Source organism: Heliconius melpomene, chromosome 6, assembly GCF_056956725.1.
Source record: "Heliconius melpomene rosina isolate 202511_hmr_F chromosome 6, ASM5695672v1, whole genome shotgun sequence".
NCBI classification, from domain to species: domain Eukaryota; kingdom Metazoa; phylum Arthropoda; class Insecta; order Lepidoptera; family Nymphalidae; genus Heliconius; species Heliconius melpomene.
The window spans coordinates 6,696,209-6,709,915 of record NC_140394.1 but is presented as its reverse complement, the minus strand read 5'-3'; the positions used below and the strand labels follow the sequence as shown (position 1 = coordinate 6,709,915).

The following is a 13,707-nucleotide window of genomic DNA, read 5'->3' as shown; positions in this document are numbered from 1 at the left end:
AAATATAATTCAGCTACATATCACAAACTGATGATTGCTTAAATATAATAAAATATATCTATTTTTATTCGATCTTAGTAGTACTCGTAGATACCTACATATATATGAAAATGTGTTAAACATTTCAATATTATATTATTGTCTTATCTTATAGTTAAATCTGTTACTTAGATACGTTAATTCCTCATGATAGCCTTGCACTATATGTTCCCGTTTTTCTCTTTTCTTTCTTGTTTACCATAGCAGGGAACGAAAAACAACCAAAATATCACTTTCACAGTCATAAGTATCCCACTGCACCACGACGGCCTAACGATAATTAATAATATATTACACACATAACATGTAAAAATCAATTTTATTATACTCGTTTAAATATGACTGCGAAGCCAATATTTTAAATTATCTTAAATGTTTCTTTCCTTATCATACCATTAAAGATATAAATATAATAATATATAATAAATAAATAAATGTTTCTTCAAAAAACTAACAGATTTTGTATAAATGTAAAAAAAATCTAATTTTAAATGTATGTTTTAATTTATAAACTTATTGCCTTTTCTAAAATAAAACATTAAATACAAGAGACAAAAACATTAAATAGAAGAAACTATTATTAAACTAAAGTAGGCACAACATAAGATACTTTTCATTTTTCATTTACACAACATGAAAATATCTCTCTGCATTCTAGTTCACAAAAACCTAGTGAATTTACCACCGCGTTTAATATAACAAAATTGACAGGCTTACATTGATAAATATTACTTAGAGAGATTATAACCCACAACCGTTATAACAAAAGTAGACCTTAAGTGAAAAAATAAAATACATTTTTATTATTATACAATAACATTCAGATAGCGTTGCTTATTTGTTGTAATACAAATGGCAGTGGTGGAAAACTAAAGCCTATTATTTAATTATTTATACTTAGTTTTTTTTTACTTAAGTACAAAGTAGATCATTCGTCATATAAATAAATTGTTTTTTTATATATAAATAAGTATACTTTTTTATATTTTAAAACTATTTAACAGCTCTACATATATATTGTCAATATAATACCATGTTTATCTTAAATTACTTTATCATAATATGTTCCAATATAAATAGTCTGTTAATATAAAGTTTAATCACATTTTTGAGGATATTATTAAATATTTTTGAGTTAACTTTGGAGTAAGGAATGTTGTAAAAATAAGATATATGTTACACTTTGTTTTACTACTGTGTGTAAAGTATTGTTAACTTTAAAGTTAACCAATTAGGTATGTTTTAAATTAATTTATCTATATTAAAAGAACTTCAATCTTCATTATCTTGGGCTAGAAGTTCGCACTGAAACATATTACATATAAAAATTAGTTTATTATTTGACAAAATATCTAAATATCTTATAAAAACAAATAAGAACATTAAAAGGGCCATTTTCAATACTAACAGATCAAAGAAATATAAAGATAACGGAAGGGTGAAGCATTTTGGAAAATTAAACACAATTAAAACACTGATTTACCTTGGTAAATTAAACTAAAATTTTACCTAAAATTAGTTTATATACAAAAAAACATAGAGCTTTAGCTTATTACCTTGGCGTAGCAAGCAATAAAGTCCATAGAAGCCAGAATCATTGTGCTAAGCGTGTGTCCATCTAGAACAAACTAACTAGTGAACTCTACTGTGACGATTAATGAGATGAAATTATAAAAGCGTGATGATACCCAGTTATAATTTACAAATAATTTATTTGGTTTTTCCTTAATTTCATACCTGTTTATACGTATCTACTAATTGTTAAATTAATTTAACATGACGAAATAGTATTGTTTTTGTTTAGAATCGCGGTCAATAGATTAATAATAGTAAGTAACATTTATTTGAAAGCGCGGTCGACCATTTTTTAGCACAAAAATGATCAACTCGCGGCCCTTAACAGGTTTATACGGCTCACCAAGAATTTCTAAAACTCAATTATTTTATTGACTCTCTCTCTCTTTATTATATTCTTATATAATTAATTATAATAAAATAGTTGAACAAACTAAATTCAAATATTTACATTATAATCCACACAAACCATGATTGAATCCCATAAAATAACTAAAATGAATAGTAATACTTTTTATTATGAATGATCCCATTAAAAAAGCATGCAAGGAATATCATTGGTAATACATACTTGAACTGGTAATTTCTTTTCGTATTTGGCTCTAAGTATTTTCGCTAGAGGGGGTGTGAAAAGAGCGGGGTCAGGGTGCTTTTGTCCGGCTTTTTCCCAAGGTTGCTTCTGTTTCCATACTAATGATATTACGGAACCCACTACTAATACCCATATTAGACCGATCTGAAAATATTTTTTTATCAAAAATAAGTATTCCACTTAGGATTGATAAATACTTTTTTGGAAAACGTATAAAAATTATAACATAGCGGAATTTGAACCTTGAACCGATTTTTTTAGGTTCACACTGTATTTCGCACATAGCAGGGTAGTTAGAGGTAACATAGTGTTAAGATACTTCCGTTCCCCAATTACCGCCGAATTTTTGTGAGAGTCGAACCCACAGCCCTCGCACGCTTGTGCCCCCGTACCACGACAGCCTAGAGGAAAATGAAAAAACTGTGCCACAGCGCCACGATGGATTAATATTATTTGTGAATAATGAATTTAAAATAATATGTTGCTTAAAGAAAATTAATTATAATAAAAACTTTCTTTCCACCTAAATACAAAACTTACAGGACTTGTCCATAAATAAGATATTCTGTACGGATAGAAGTAATCAGTTGCCGGAGGTGGTAGTGGGTTCACCGTCACGTTGGATAAACATCCTTCAACACTAACAGGTAGTTTTACTGCGGCGGGACGAGGTCCACCGAAACTGATCCATAGGGTGGTTGCCATTCCAGTTACTAGAGCTATTGATACACCCTGAAATTTGTTTAAATAATATCTTATAACATTTTAAAAGGTCATATTTTTATTGCAAAAATAAATATTCAAGCAGTTAAAATTTTTACTGTTATTAAAATAGAAAGAATAAATTAAACAAATAAAGTGAAACTTAATTTTATCTTACCCTTTCATTCGCAAACGTAGTAAACATTCCTAAAGTGAAAAGTCCCAGCAAAGGCCCTCCAAGGGCCCCAAATATAGTCAAAGCAGCTTGCAATACTCCGCCCAAATGCTCCGCCAAAAATGCCAGAGCCAGGAACAGAAGCCCATACCCACAAGCGGCTAGTTTTGTCAACCACGGAACATAGTTGTTGTTTATTTTACACCATCTTTAAAATAAAAATAACTCTATTATTAATTGATATTTATCAAAATTGAAGCCTGTCGTTTTAATAATTACCTAAACCATACGGATCTTACAAGGTAATTTAATAAAATGCTGACGAATATTAATAAAAAAATATTTTTATTTTTTTTAAAAATGCCGACATTTTATGAATATACATATTTTACACGGAACACAAAGGTAAAACAGTTTCAGGGCAATATCTTTTCCCACAATATTTAAAATTTACATTTGTAACATCAATGTGACGATCGACAATCGAAGTAGATAAGTAATAGAATATTGACATTTTAAATTGCGAATTGTCCGCAAAAGTGTCACTTAACTCATAGATAAATTGATTATTTTTTTATATTTTTATAAGGAAAAAAACAACATTTTCAAATGAAATATCCTTATCACGTTAATGTCAAACTAAATTGTTAAAAGTCTCCTTTCATGGTACGTCATTATATTTAGAATTTTTGTGCATATTATAGCTCAATGAGACAGCAGTATGAGACTCCCTCAAAAAAATTAAATATTTAATATTTTTATTACTTCGCTCTCTCTGGTAACGAGGCAAAGTGCAACAATGAGTTCCGGCACTTAACACGCAATAACTCCAGGATTCGGCGGAAAGTAGGGAACGGAAGCATCTTAATGGGACCAAAGTGTCCTTAACACTAGGTTCCCAGGTTCCCCTTTGCCCTGCTATATGCGGAATACAGCGTGACGCTCAAATAAAATTACAAAAATCATCTTTATAAAAACCAACGTACCTACTAACATAATCGGTTAACGTGACAGCAGCTAAAGCATTGCACGCCGCAGATATAGTCGACAGCGACGCGCTGAATATGCCAGCTATAAACAAACCCGCGAGTCCTGGCACCGACTTCATTTTGTCCACCACGTAATATGGCATTATTTGATCTATCTGTTGAAATAACTTGTTTTTAAAACCTTAATATAAAGTACATACAGTAATTCTTTTTTCTATGACAGGTTGCGGGTTTGATTCCCACTCGAAGAAATTCAATATTTAATATTTCACTTATTCGCTCTGACGTCGAGGTATAGCGCGGCCTCGAGTTCCGCCACTCAACACGCATTGCCTCTAGAATTCAGCGAAAAGTGGGGAATGGAAGTATCTTAATGAGAACGGTGCGTCTTAAAAGTAGGTGTTAGGTTCCTATGCCTAACCTGCAATGTGCAGGATACAGTGTTAAACTAAAAAAGAAATAATTATATAAACAAATACGCTACTAATGTTTATATGACTATAATCTCACACAAATGTCCTTGTCGATGATAACGAGATGTGATAAGACGATTTAATTATCGAGATGCAATATTCAGTACAAAATATTAAGTTACTTAATAGTCGTAACTTATTTATCTTCATTTCCCATTTTACAGAACATAGGAAACCTTATAATAAATCTATCAATCAATGAATTCAATATTATATTTATGTTTAACCATATCGAATAAATTTTCCCTTGGATGGATTCAAACTCATCACAATTCAATCAAGTCCACTAAGTCACAACGGTGAAATTAAAAATAACTTACCGCGGCTATTTTTTTACTAGTATAAGGATCGCAGTCCTTATACACAGCGTATATGCTGATACCGCTGATGCAAGTGACTACACTCAACACGCTGAGCACAGGCCAACTCCACCAAAGACATTTTTGTGACCTTTCCAGTGTACTCACTGTTAATAGACGCTGTACCTGTAAAAAAAAGGTTTATTTCGTATTTGTTTCTGTAATTTCAGCATTTATTGCGTGGTTGAGGGGCGAAACACAACGCCGCGCCCTTGATTCCAGAGCGAAGAAATGAAAATATTAATAAATATTTCCCCAGATTGGGAATCGAACCCACAACCGTTTACAGTCACACACTTATGCCATTGCGCCACGACGGCCCCAATATATATATGATATCTATTGTCAAGTTCTGTATCTGTAATAAAAGTTATTTTTTTTACTACAGAAGTTACATGTATGTATAATATTATTTATATACATATGTATTTAAATGGATAAAATATTATCATCGTTCTTGGGAAGTAGATATCCATGTTTTTTCAAATTTAGTCAATACCTAACCTGCGTGTGATTTACTGCATACAAAGAGAGATAAGTGACGCATCCACCAAATATCAAGGACCACCACGTGTTTCTCTCAGTTGGATCAATACTGAAACTGAAAAAAAAACAAATGTAAATAAATACTTGACATCTTTATAATATAATGGATATTAATATGGTAAAACACTTACTTCGAAAAATATAAACGTCCACCTTCATTTGCTTTTATGAAAATTTGATCAAAGCCACCTAGTTGTATAGACGCGAATACAACTACACTGAAAACAGCACCGAACATAAGAAGAGATTGTAACAAATCTGTGAAAACGACAGCTTTCATTCCTCCCAAAGACGAATAAAATGTACATGCGAGTCCAACTACCAGGATTGAAACGAGTCTATCTAAGCCCGTCACTGACTCCAGAACAATTGCGGGAGCATACAACACTATTCCGTTGTATAAAATCATTTGTAATGTATATGTTAAGGATGCCAACATTCTTATGTGTGGTCCAAATCTTAATTCTAAGTACTCATAAGTACTGGTTTTCTGTAAGCCAAAGAATACTGGTAAATAATACCGGGAGGCTATAGGCGTGGCGATGCCATAGGAGAGATTGATCACAACAAAATGCATGCCGTAGTAGTAGTTCTCAGCAGAAACACCTAAGAGTGTAATAGCTGACATGAAGGAGGCCATTAGCGATACCGCCACCGGAAATATAGAGAGATTCCGATCTGCCATCAAGTATTCCTAAAAAAAATATCTTCAATTAAAATTGTATTTAATAACTGTAAACAAAATATTTTGAGCATATTCTGTAATTTTCATCTCACCTCATTTGTTTTTTGTTTTCCACCGCTAAATCTAAAATATAAACCGATTCCGATAGAAGCGATCATAGTGGCCGCCATAATCGCATAGTCCCAGGCCCCAAAAATTGCTTGGTCCATGTTGCTCAGCTGCAAAGATAGGCCTAAATTTTTAAACGGTTTTATTTAGCTCTCCCCGTTTGTTTATTTATTTGTATATTTGTTTGGGTCAAATTTAGTAATGGAAATTTAACCCTCTTCCCGTTAACCGATTGATCTGAAATTTGGTATACGCCTTTGATTCTGGTGACAATACAATTATCCATATTCAATATTATTATGAATCCAAGATGGCCGCCGCTACAAGATGGCGGACAACTTAGTTTTTTTTCAATCCCATCAATATGGGTATCAAATAAAAGGGCTTGTCAAGTAGAATTCAGTGCACTATACAAAATCAAAATCAAAGATGTCCACTGATACAAAATGGCGGATAATGTAGTTTTCAATCCCATCAATATGGGTATCAAAATAAAGGGCTTGGGAAGTATAATACAGTATACTATACAAAATTACAATATGAATCTCCCACCCAAATCAAGATCTGGTATCCTGTCGAGGACTGTGTGGCGTTAGGGTGGCTAAAATGACACGTTGCTAGGGATACATCCCTCAAGATACAGGCACATCTTGTTGTACATAGTCAATTGAATAGAATGAGAAATAAAAACTAAAAACTTAAAAATAAAAAAGTAAAAAAAATATTTTAAGTTAAACGGTTTTATATTGCAGATAAATGTACTAAAAGCTAAAAAATAATTTCATGAAAATTATGATTACTAAAATAAAATCGTGGGGCACGACACTTGCTGCTTACCTTGCTTAGGTGGGTGAAGTCTCATGCCATGTCTTTCGATTGTAGATAGATATTGGACGTGCCCCACGATTTTATTATAGTAATCATAATTTTCATGAAATTATTTTTTAGCTTTTAGTACATTTATCTGCAATATAAAACCGTTTAACTTAAAATATTTTTTTTACTTTTTTATTTTTAATCCATACTTGCATGGACAGAGCCATTTCTTAAAATAAATATCTTGTTTCAAGTATATTTCCTTCGTATCAGATATAGGGGAATTCTTATATTATATTTGCTGGAATATGGTTCATAGATAATAATGTTTGATTTATATTTCGATACCAAATAAAAGCTATCAATCAGACTGAAAGGAACATTGAAACCTGATAACGCTTCACAAAGCTCAACTGTGACTCTCTGTCGAAATTTACACGAAGAGTATGAACATATATGTATCTATCATTATTAAATTGATGCATTAGTTGCAAAATGGATATTTTGCAATTACTGATGAAGATTAGCATACGTTCCTTCATTGTTTACATTTTGCTAATACAGAATTCCACGAACGGAAAAATAAACAGACATAACTTTTAATTGGAAATGTCTTTTAACATGTTCAAAAGATTGATAGCAATGGGAATTTTTGACGAACATTTTTAGTTATGCGAAGGTAACTGGTTATGAATACGGAGAACTCAGATACCTGTGCCACATCAAAACTTACTACGCTTAGGGCCTGTCTCTCCGGTTACAAATAAAGTTTCAGATAGATCTGTTGTTTATTGTGTATAACAGTAAATTATCGTCATTTCAAGAGAATTTTGAATTTTTTTATTAAAAGTAATCCATATATCTATTACATTTTTTCTATTTATTTAGGCAGAGAGAGACTAGTTTTGAGACACTCCGCTCCTTATTTTGTGCTGAATTGTGTAGGCATTGCGTGTGGCGGAGCTCAGCGCCGCGCGCAATTAATATATAGGTATTCCTATAGATAAATATTTATTATATGTATTCTTAAAAATATTCATAAGAAATATACAAATATATTCAACATATATTTATAAAGAAGAAATACCAAGCATTTTGTAATTGAAAAATAATTAACACAGCCAACCCACGTAAGAAAACATGGAAAAATTTTACGCGTACCATGCACGTGCCTTAACATTACTCGAACAGTGTCAGTAAAAACTATTCTGTAGAAGCAGAATTATTAATTAAGTACTTTTTTTTTGCTGTTGTTGCATTTAGATTATTACTTAATTACTTAAGTATATTTTTATATTCATATTTATCGCTTTATAGGTTTGACCATAAATGAGAATATTAAACAATATAATTTCAGTGTGCAAAAATATTATTTTCCTAAAAGAATAAATCGAAAATATCTGTTCGCATACAAAGATTAATAAATAAGACCGCTGAATACTTATGTACTATCGTCCAGTACAATATTGCTATTAAAGCAATGTGACTAATGAATGGTCTGATTGAACCAATCACTCTCATTAGATACTGGTATCTGAGACAATGTTTCTTTCAAAATCAAATTGAAATGATATTATATATTTTAAAATAAGTGGTTTTACTATATTATAATCATTTTTAGGGTTCCATAACTCAAAAGAACAAAACGGAAACTTATAGCATAACTATGTTGTCTGTCTGTTCGTCTGTCCAGAGCATTTATCACAAGATCGCGTAGAGGTATCAAGCTGATATTAATATAACATATTCAAATTGAAGGCCCACAGAAAAAAAACTAGCTTCTAAGACAACGCAATCAATCAAAGAATACGAGTATGCGAATACGAGTCGTATTTGGTGCATTTTATGTGAAATTCGCCGCGTAATCAAAACCTATAAGGTTCTTGCCGTGGACTTACAATTATGAAATTTGGCAAAAACTGAGAATTGGCAATACAGATAAAGAAAAACAAAATAGTCAAAAATTGTTGATTGAAACTTATTGTAGTTCAATTCATACAAAATATATGCATTTTAATTTAAATATCAGAACCTAACCAATACCAATAGGTACGGAACCCTCAGTGAGCGAATTTGATTTTTTTTTAATGATTCTCTTAAACTTTTAGGTCACTTATTATATGAAATATAAGAATTATATTAATAAGATCTTAATGGTATTTATATAATACGGGTGATAAGAATACCTATTACGTTCATACGTATTTCTGTAAATATGATGTAAGACATAATGTACCCTTTATATCTTTATAACTTAATACAAATAAGGAAAGCGTATTTGCCTGTTAACAAGGACAAATATTTCTATCATAAGTATAAAATAAATGGCAAGTACAAATTATTTATTACTATTATTTATTTTTAAAGTGTAAAATGACATAAAGTGATTATTTAAAAAAATATATTTTAGAAATACCTCTAAAATATACTCCGAAAATGTCAAACTTCTTTTTCGAATAAAGCTTATATGTGAATTGCTTTCAAAAACTGACCAATATAGTTGGAAGTAAGTTATTTAACACTGACTGGATGAATACAACAAAATTATATAAGGACGACATATATTTCAAAAATCTTTAGAAAAGTCACCTAATGATAATGCAATTTTCACCGCCAGTCTTATTTGTAAAACCATATATAGTACGTACTCGTATAGAATTTGTTGTCTTAAAAACAATCATCAATAGCCGAGTCTTAAGTGATAGTTTAAAAAAAATTCAGATTTACAAAATTGAATTAATAAATTTAATACAATGCCGTACTAAGTATATTAGTGATATGGTAATTTAGTCATACAAAAAAAGTGACTATTCAGCATTGTAAAATTATAGAAATGTACTAATAAGTATAAGTAGTACTAATATGGACATAATTATAATATGTCTCGTCATTTAACTATGTATGTAAAGTCGTCCGGGGCAAGATGCACTTTTAAAGCGTTCACCATTTTGAGACGGAGACTCAGATTGTACGATCGAGTAACACAACCTATGTTCATTACCCTGGCTATAAAATACAACATAATTTTATGCTGCAAACTGGGGTCGCTTCCGTTGTCTTGTCAATTTTGAAGGTCGGGGACAGAATCTAGGTTGAGAATATCAAAATTAAATTTCCTTTTCTGAATATCCCTGAACGCTAGCGTCGGTTTCTTTAGCATATCAATGACATGTTAGAGAATTCTAACATAAATTGATATACAGCTGATAGTACAAACGGAGGTTGTATGCTTCCGCCGCGCAAGTTGTTTTCGGGAAAATGTTTACCAATGCCAAAATAAACCTGTGTCTACTGTAGAGCCATAACGCAACGACTGATCCTGGCTGTACTGATTGCCAGGAATGATTGTATTTAAAGCACTTTCTTTGCCCTGATATTGTATCGGGGTTAGATGAAAACACGAAAAAAAAAATTACTGCAAAATTTTATGAGGGTCACTAGGAGATCAACTATATGGTGCATAAATGTAAATTATGTTATAGTAAACGTCAATCAGCGTGATATTTGGATAGATATATGGAAACCAAACATCAAGTTCACCTGATACGAAACTTTATAGATAAGATGCTCTATAACAGGCATATAAGGTAAAGGTAAGAACCATAAAATATAAAAATTTAATTTGGAATAGTTTGAATCCAGTTTATATGTATGTTTAATAAAAAAATATATAATTTATAAGTTTTATTAAAGACTGTTGTACTGTAACACAATAGAGACTCTACGTTTCTTTTTCGTTACGGGTTTGCCGTTTTCGTTTTTAATAGTACATATATATAAGTGTTTACATATCTTCTTTAAGTAGTGAGTACTATACATATATATACATTGTATATATCTGCATACGCAATCAAATAGGTTGTCTACGAGATCAAATAAATATCATTTTTTCTAAAAAATTTAGGGATACTTAGGTAATAATAAAACCTGGATTTTGAATAAATACTTCGTAAACACGGGAGCGAGGGACGGAATATTAATAAAAAATTTAATTACTATGTGCATTTATAAAATAATGAATTTTAATTATAACTGAAAGAGTCTTTAATTTCTTTAAAATAACTTATGGTAAATAATTTAATATTTATCCTATATTACGTATACAGAGTAATAATTTTAGTACTATTTTTTAATTATTCGTCTAAGATCTGGCGATACGCCAGTTATACCTAAATACTGTTTTTGGGGTCAAAGAGTTCACAACATTTACCGTATATCGTATCGCAATTTAGAACCTAAAAATATCCTTGAATAAAATAAACTTACAAATGAGTAATTATTAACAATCCATTAATCCATAAATTTAAACAGTCATTACAAAAAAACAAATAAAATTAAACTTACTGATTTTCGCGGCTTATAGGACTTATGCAAGAATGTAGAGTTTTTGCCTTAGTTATACTTTAATACTATAAATGTGTATATATTTATCACCGCAGCATGATTAATGTTAAAGTTACCGCACCTTTGTATTTAAAAATATATTTTATGTGCAAAAATATAAAACTTATTGGAAACGTTTCTTAAATTATTTCATAACATTAAAACAAATTAAGTAACGTCTTAACTCATCTACTCCCTCCACTGAAGTGAAGTTTGCAGTCAGAAATCAGAATCGTACTTTACACTTTAGCTAGTAAGAATTATGGTTTAGGTAGCGGCACTCAATTTGAGGTTATATTAACATTTCTTGATCATACGAGAGTATTTCGACGAATAGGAAGCGTTCCTAATGTCAATCGATTTTATAGTTCTACAAAACAGCGATCGGCTGCAATTCTCATTTCTTGTCTAATAAAATTTATTTTTTATAATTAATAACTAAATGTTGTTTTAAAAATATACTTTTTACATTTTTTAATTTCTGACATATCTTATATTAATATTATAACATAGATTATAACATTCCACACGAATCGCTGAAACATGACAACTGGTGCTCTCATTTAACTTTGCAAAAAAAAATATTAAGTAATGTTTTCTTTTTTTCAACTATATTCTTTAGAAATATACTATTATTATTTAACATTTTTAACCAAGTACTTTATTTTTCTTTAATCTACTGCTATAACATAAAAATTTTGTTACTGGCAACACTCGAAACGAGAACATTGCTCTACAACTACATTCTACAATCTACGCTTGTGACGTCTCTACATTACTGTTACTTCAATAATGCTGATTCTATACGTATTTTATAGCTAAGCAGGGTTTTTTATTATTTGTGGACTTGACAATTTGTATTGACTATATATAATTTAACGGTATTAAGCAAAGCTGTTAGAGGGAACCGTTATAAATATTCCATCCATCAGCCTTTTAAGGTCCACTGCTGGACATAGGCCGTCCGGTCCTGCGCCCTTAACTTTTATGTAGTTTGTTTTCAAATATAAGAAATTTAATTTAGTTATAAGGCCGTCGCGGCACAAGGGTGTGACTTTAACGCGACGGTTATGGGTTCGATTCCCACGCGAGGAAGTGAAATATTTTTTTACCCAGTCCTGATTTTCGACTTCCAATGTCTCAGTGGGCAGAAAGTGCGTCCTACCTGTCATGACCTAAGGAGACGTAACGTCCATTAATTTAAGGTCACTCAGAGTTAGAGTGGAGATTGCGTTTAGGCAAGCATAGTGTAGGACCCAGCAGCACGATGGTCAACAGATCAACAGCGGATGTATGAGAGCTGCCCGAGACCGGTAAAAAAATGACAATCCTCTGTCTGAAAATGCGATGATTATACATTATTTATTTACTCGCGGAAATGAATTATTTTATAGGGTTAAGAACCCTGATTTCCACTCGTAACGCAGTCTCGAATTGCGGATGAAAGGCTCGATTGAAATGTAGCACTTGCGTAATGTCAATTAAACTCTGACTGTAGCATGGTAAATTGACTGACTACTAAACTTAATAATCACCTTATTCATGAGCGTCATTAATATATTAAAATACTAGTGGGCCCGGACGCGGCTACGCCCGCGAAAATATAAGCCTAAATAATTAAAATAAGTTAAAAAATAATAATAAGTGGCGATTTATTATTAGAAAAAATATCTGAGTAACCGAAATGAACAAACAAAAGAAGTAACAGTCACTAAAGGAAATTCTTAATATTAGAAAAAGTACCTAAAGTTTGCCGTGCGCGCGTACTAAACATTTTTCTATATTAAATAATTATTAATTTTTGCGAACAATATTAAATAAAATCCCAAATGATTAAAATTACGATATTTTAAGTGTATAACATCGGTATAGATAACCGAACTGAGATAAATTAATTATAAGCAGCAAATAATTACATAAAAATAACAGTAATTCGAAAATATATAAAAATTTACAAAATCATCAAAGTCGTCTGCCCGTTCGCGTCGGTCATACTATACCACTCGTAGGGTAGGTCATTTGGAATCAGTGACATCTTATTTATTAGAATGTTATACAGTAAAGTATAATTTCCATCTAGATGAAATGCTAAAAGTGACTCTTATATTTATTTTCATAAGGATGAATATCAAATTATAGAAATCATCTAAAATTTGTTAATGTATACAAATCTATATCGGCGCGCACCATGTAAGGGAGAAGTGGCATGAAGGAGCCAGGTTTTGAAAGAGCCACTTGCAATATTATAGTACAGGGTGAGTCATA

At 31.1% G+C, this 13,707-nt stretch overlaps 1 protein-coding gene across 2 annotated transcripts; it reads right to left on the bottom strand.

The window, feature by feature from the left end:
* Positions 1-1,180: 1,180 nt before the first annotated feature.
* Positions 1,181-11,667, bottom strand: LOC146538255 (putative sodium-dependent multivitamin transporter). 2 transcript variants are annotated; one of them, XM_085187377.1, is made up of 11 exons: positions 11,404-11,663; positions 6,228-6,353; positions 5,582-6,144; positions 5,409-5,505; positions 4,866-5,030; positions 4,070-4,227; positions 3,087-3,291; positions 2,747-2,938; positions 2,186-2,350; positions 1,596-1,657; positions 1,191-1,344 (listed from the first exon to the last, which is right to left on the bottom strand). In XM_085187377.1, exons 2-10 carry the CDS (start codon positions 6,342-6,344, stop codon positions 1,634-1,636), a joined length of 1,686 nt encoding a protein of 561 aa, XP_085043503.1. In that variant the 5' UTR covers positions 6,345-6,353; positions 11,404-11,663; the 3' UTR covers positions 1,191-1,344; positions 1,596-1,633. The 2 variants fall into 2 exon arrangements, with proteins under 2 accessions (XP_085043502.1, XP_085043503.1); XM_085187376.1 differs by lacking the exon at positions 1,596-1,657 and having other exon boundaries at positions 1,181-1,344; positions 11,404-11,667.
* Positions 11,668-13,707: the final 2,040 nt, after the last annotated feature.

Coding starts and splice junctions, on each gene's coding strand:
- LOC146538255 (XM_085187376.1), bottom strand. CDS start 6,344: ATGGACCAAGCAATTTTTGGGGCCTGGGACTATGCGATTATGGCGGCC. Junction 5,506..5,581: donor GGACGTTTATATTTTTCGAA/GTAAGTGTTTTA, acceptor TTTTTTTTTCAG/TTTCAGTATTGATCCAACTG. Junction 1,345..2,185: donor AAAAGAAATTACCAGTTCAA/GTATGTATTACC, acceptor AATATGTTTCAG/TGCGAACTTCTAGCCCAAGA.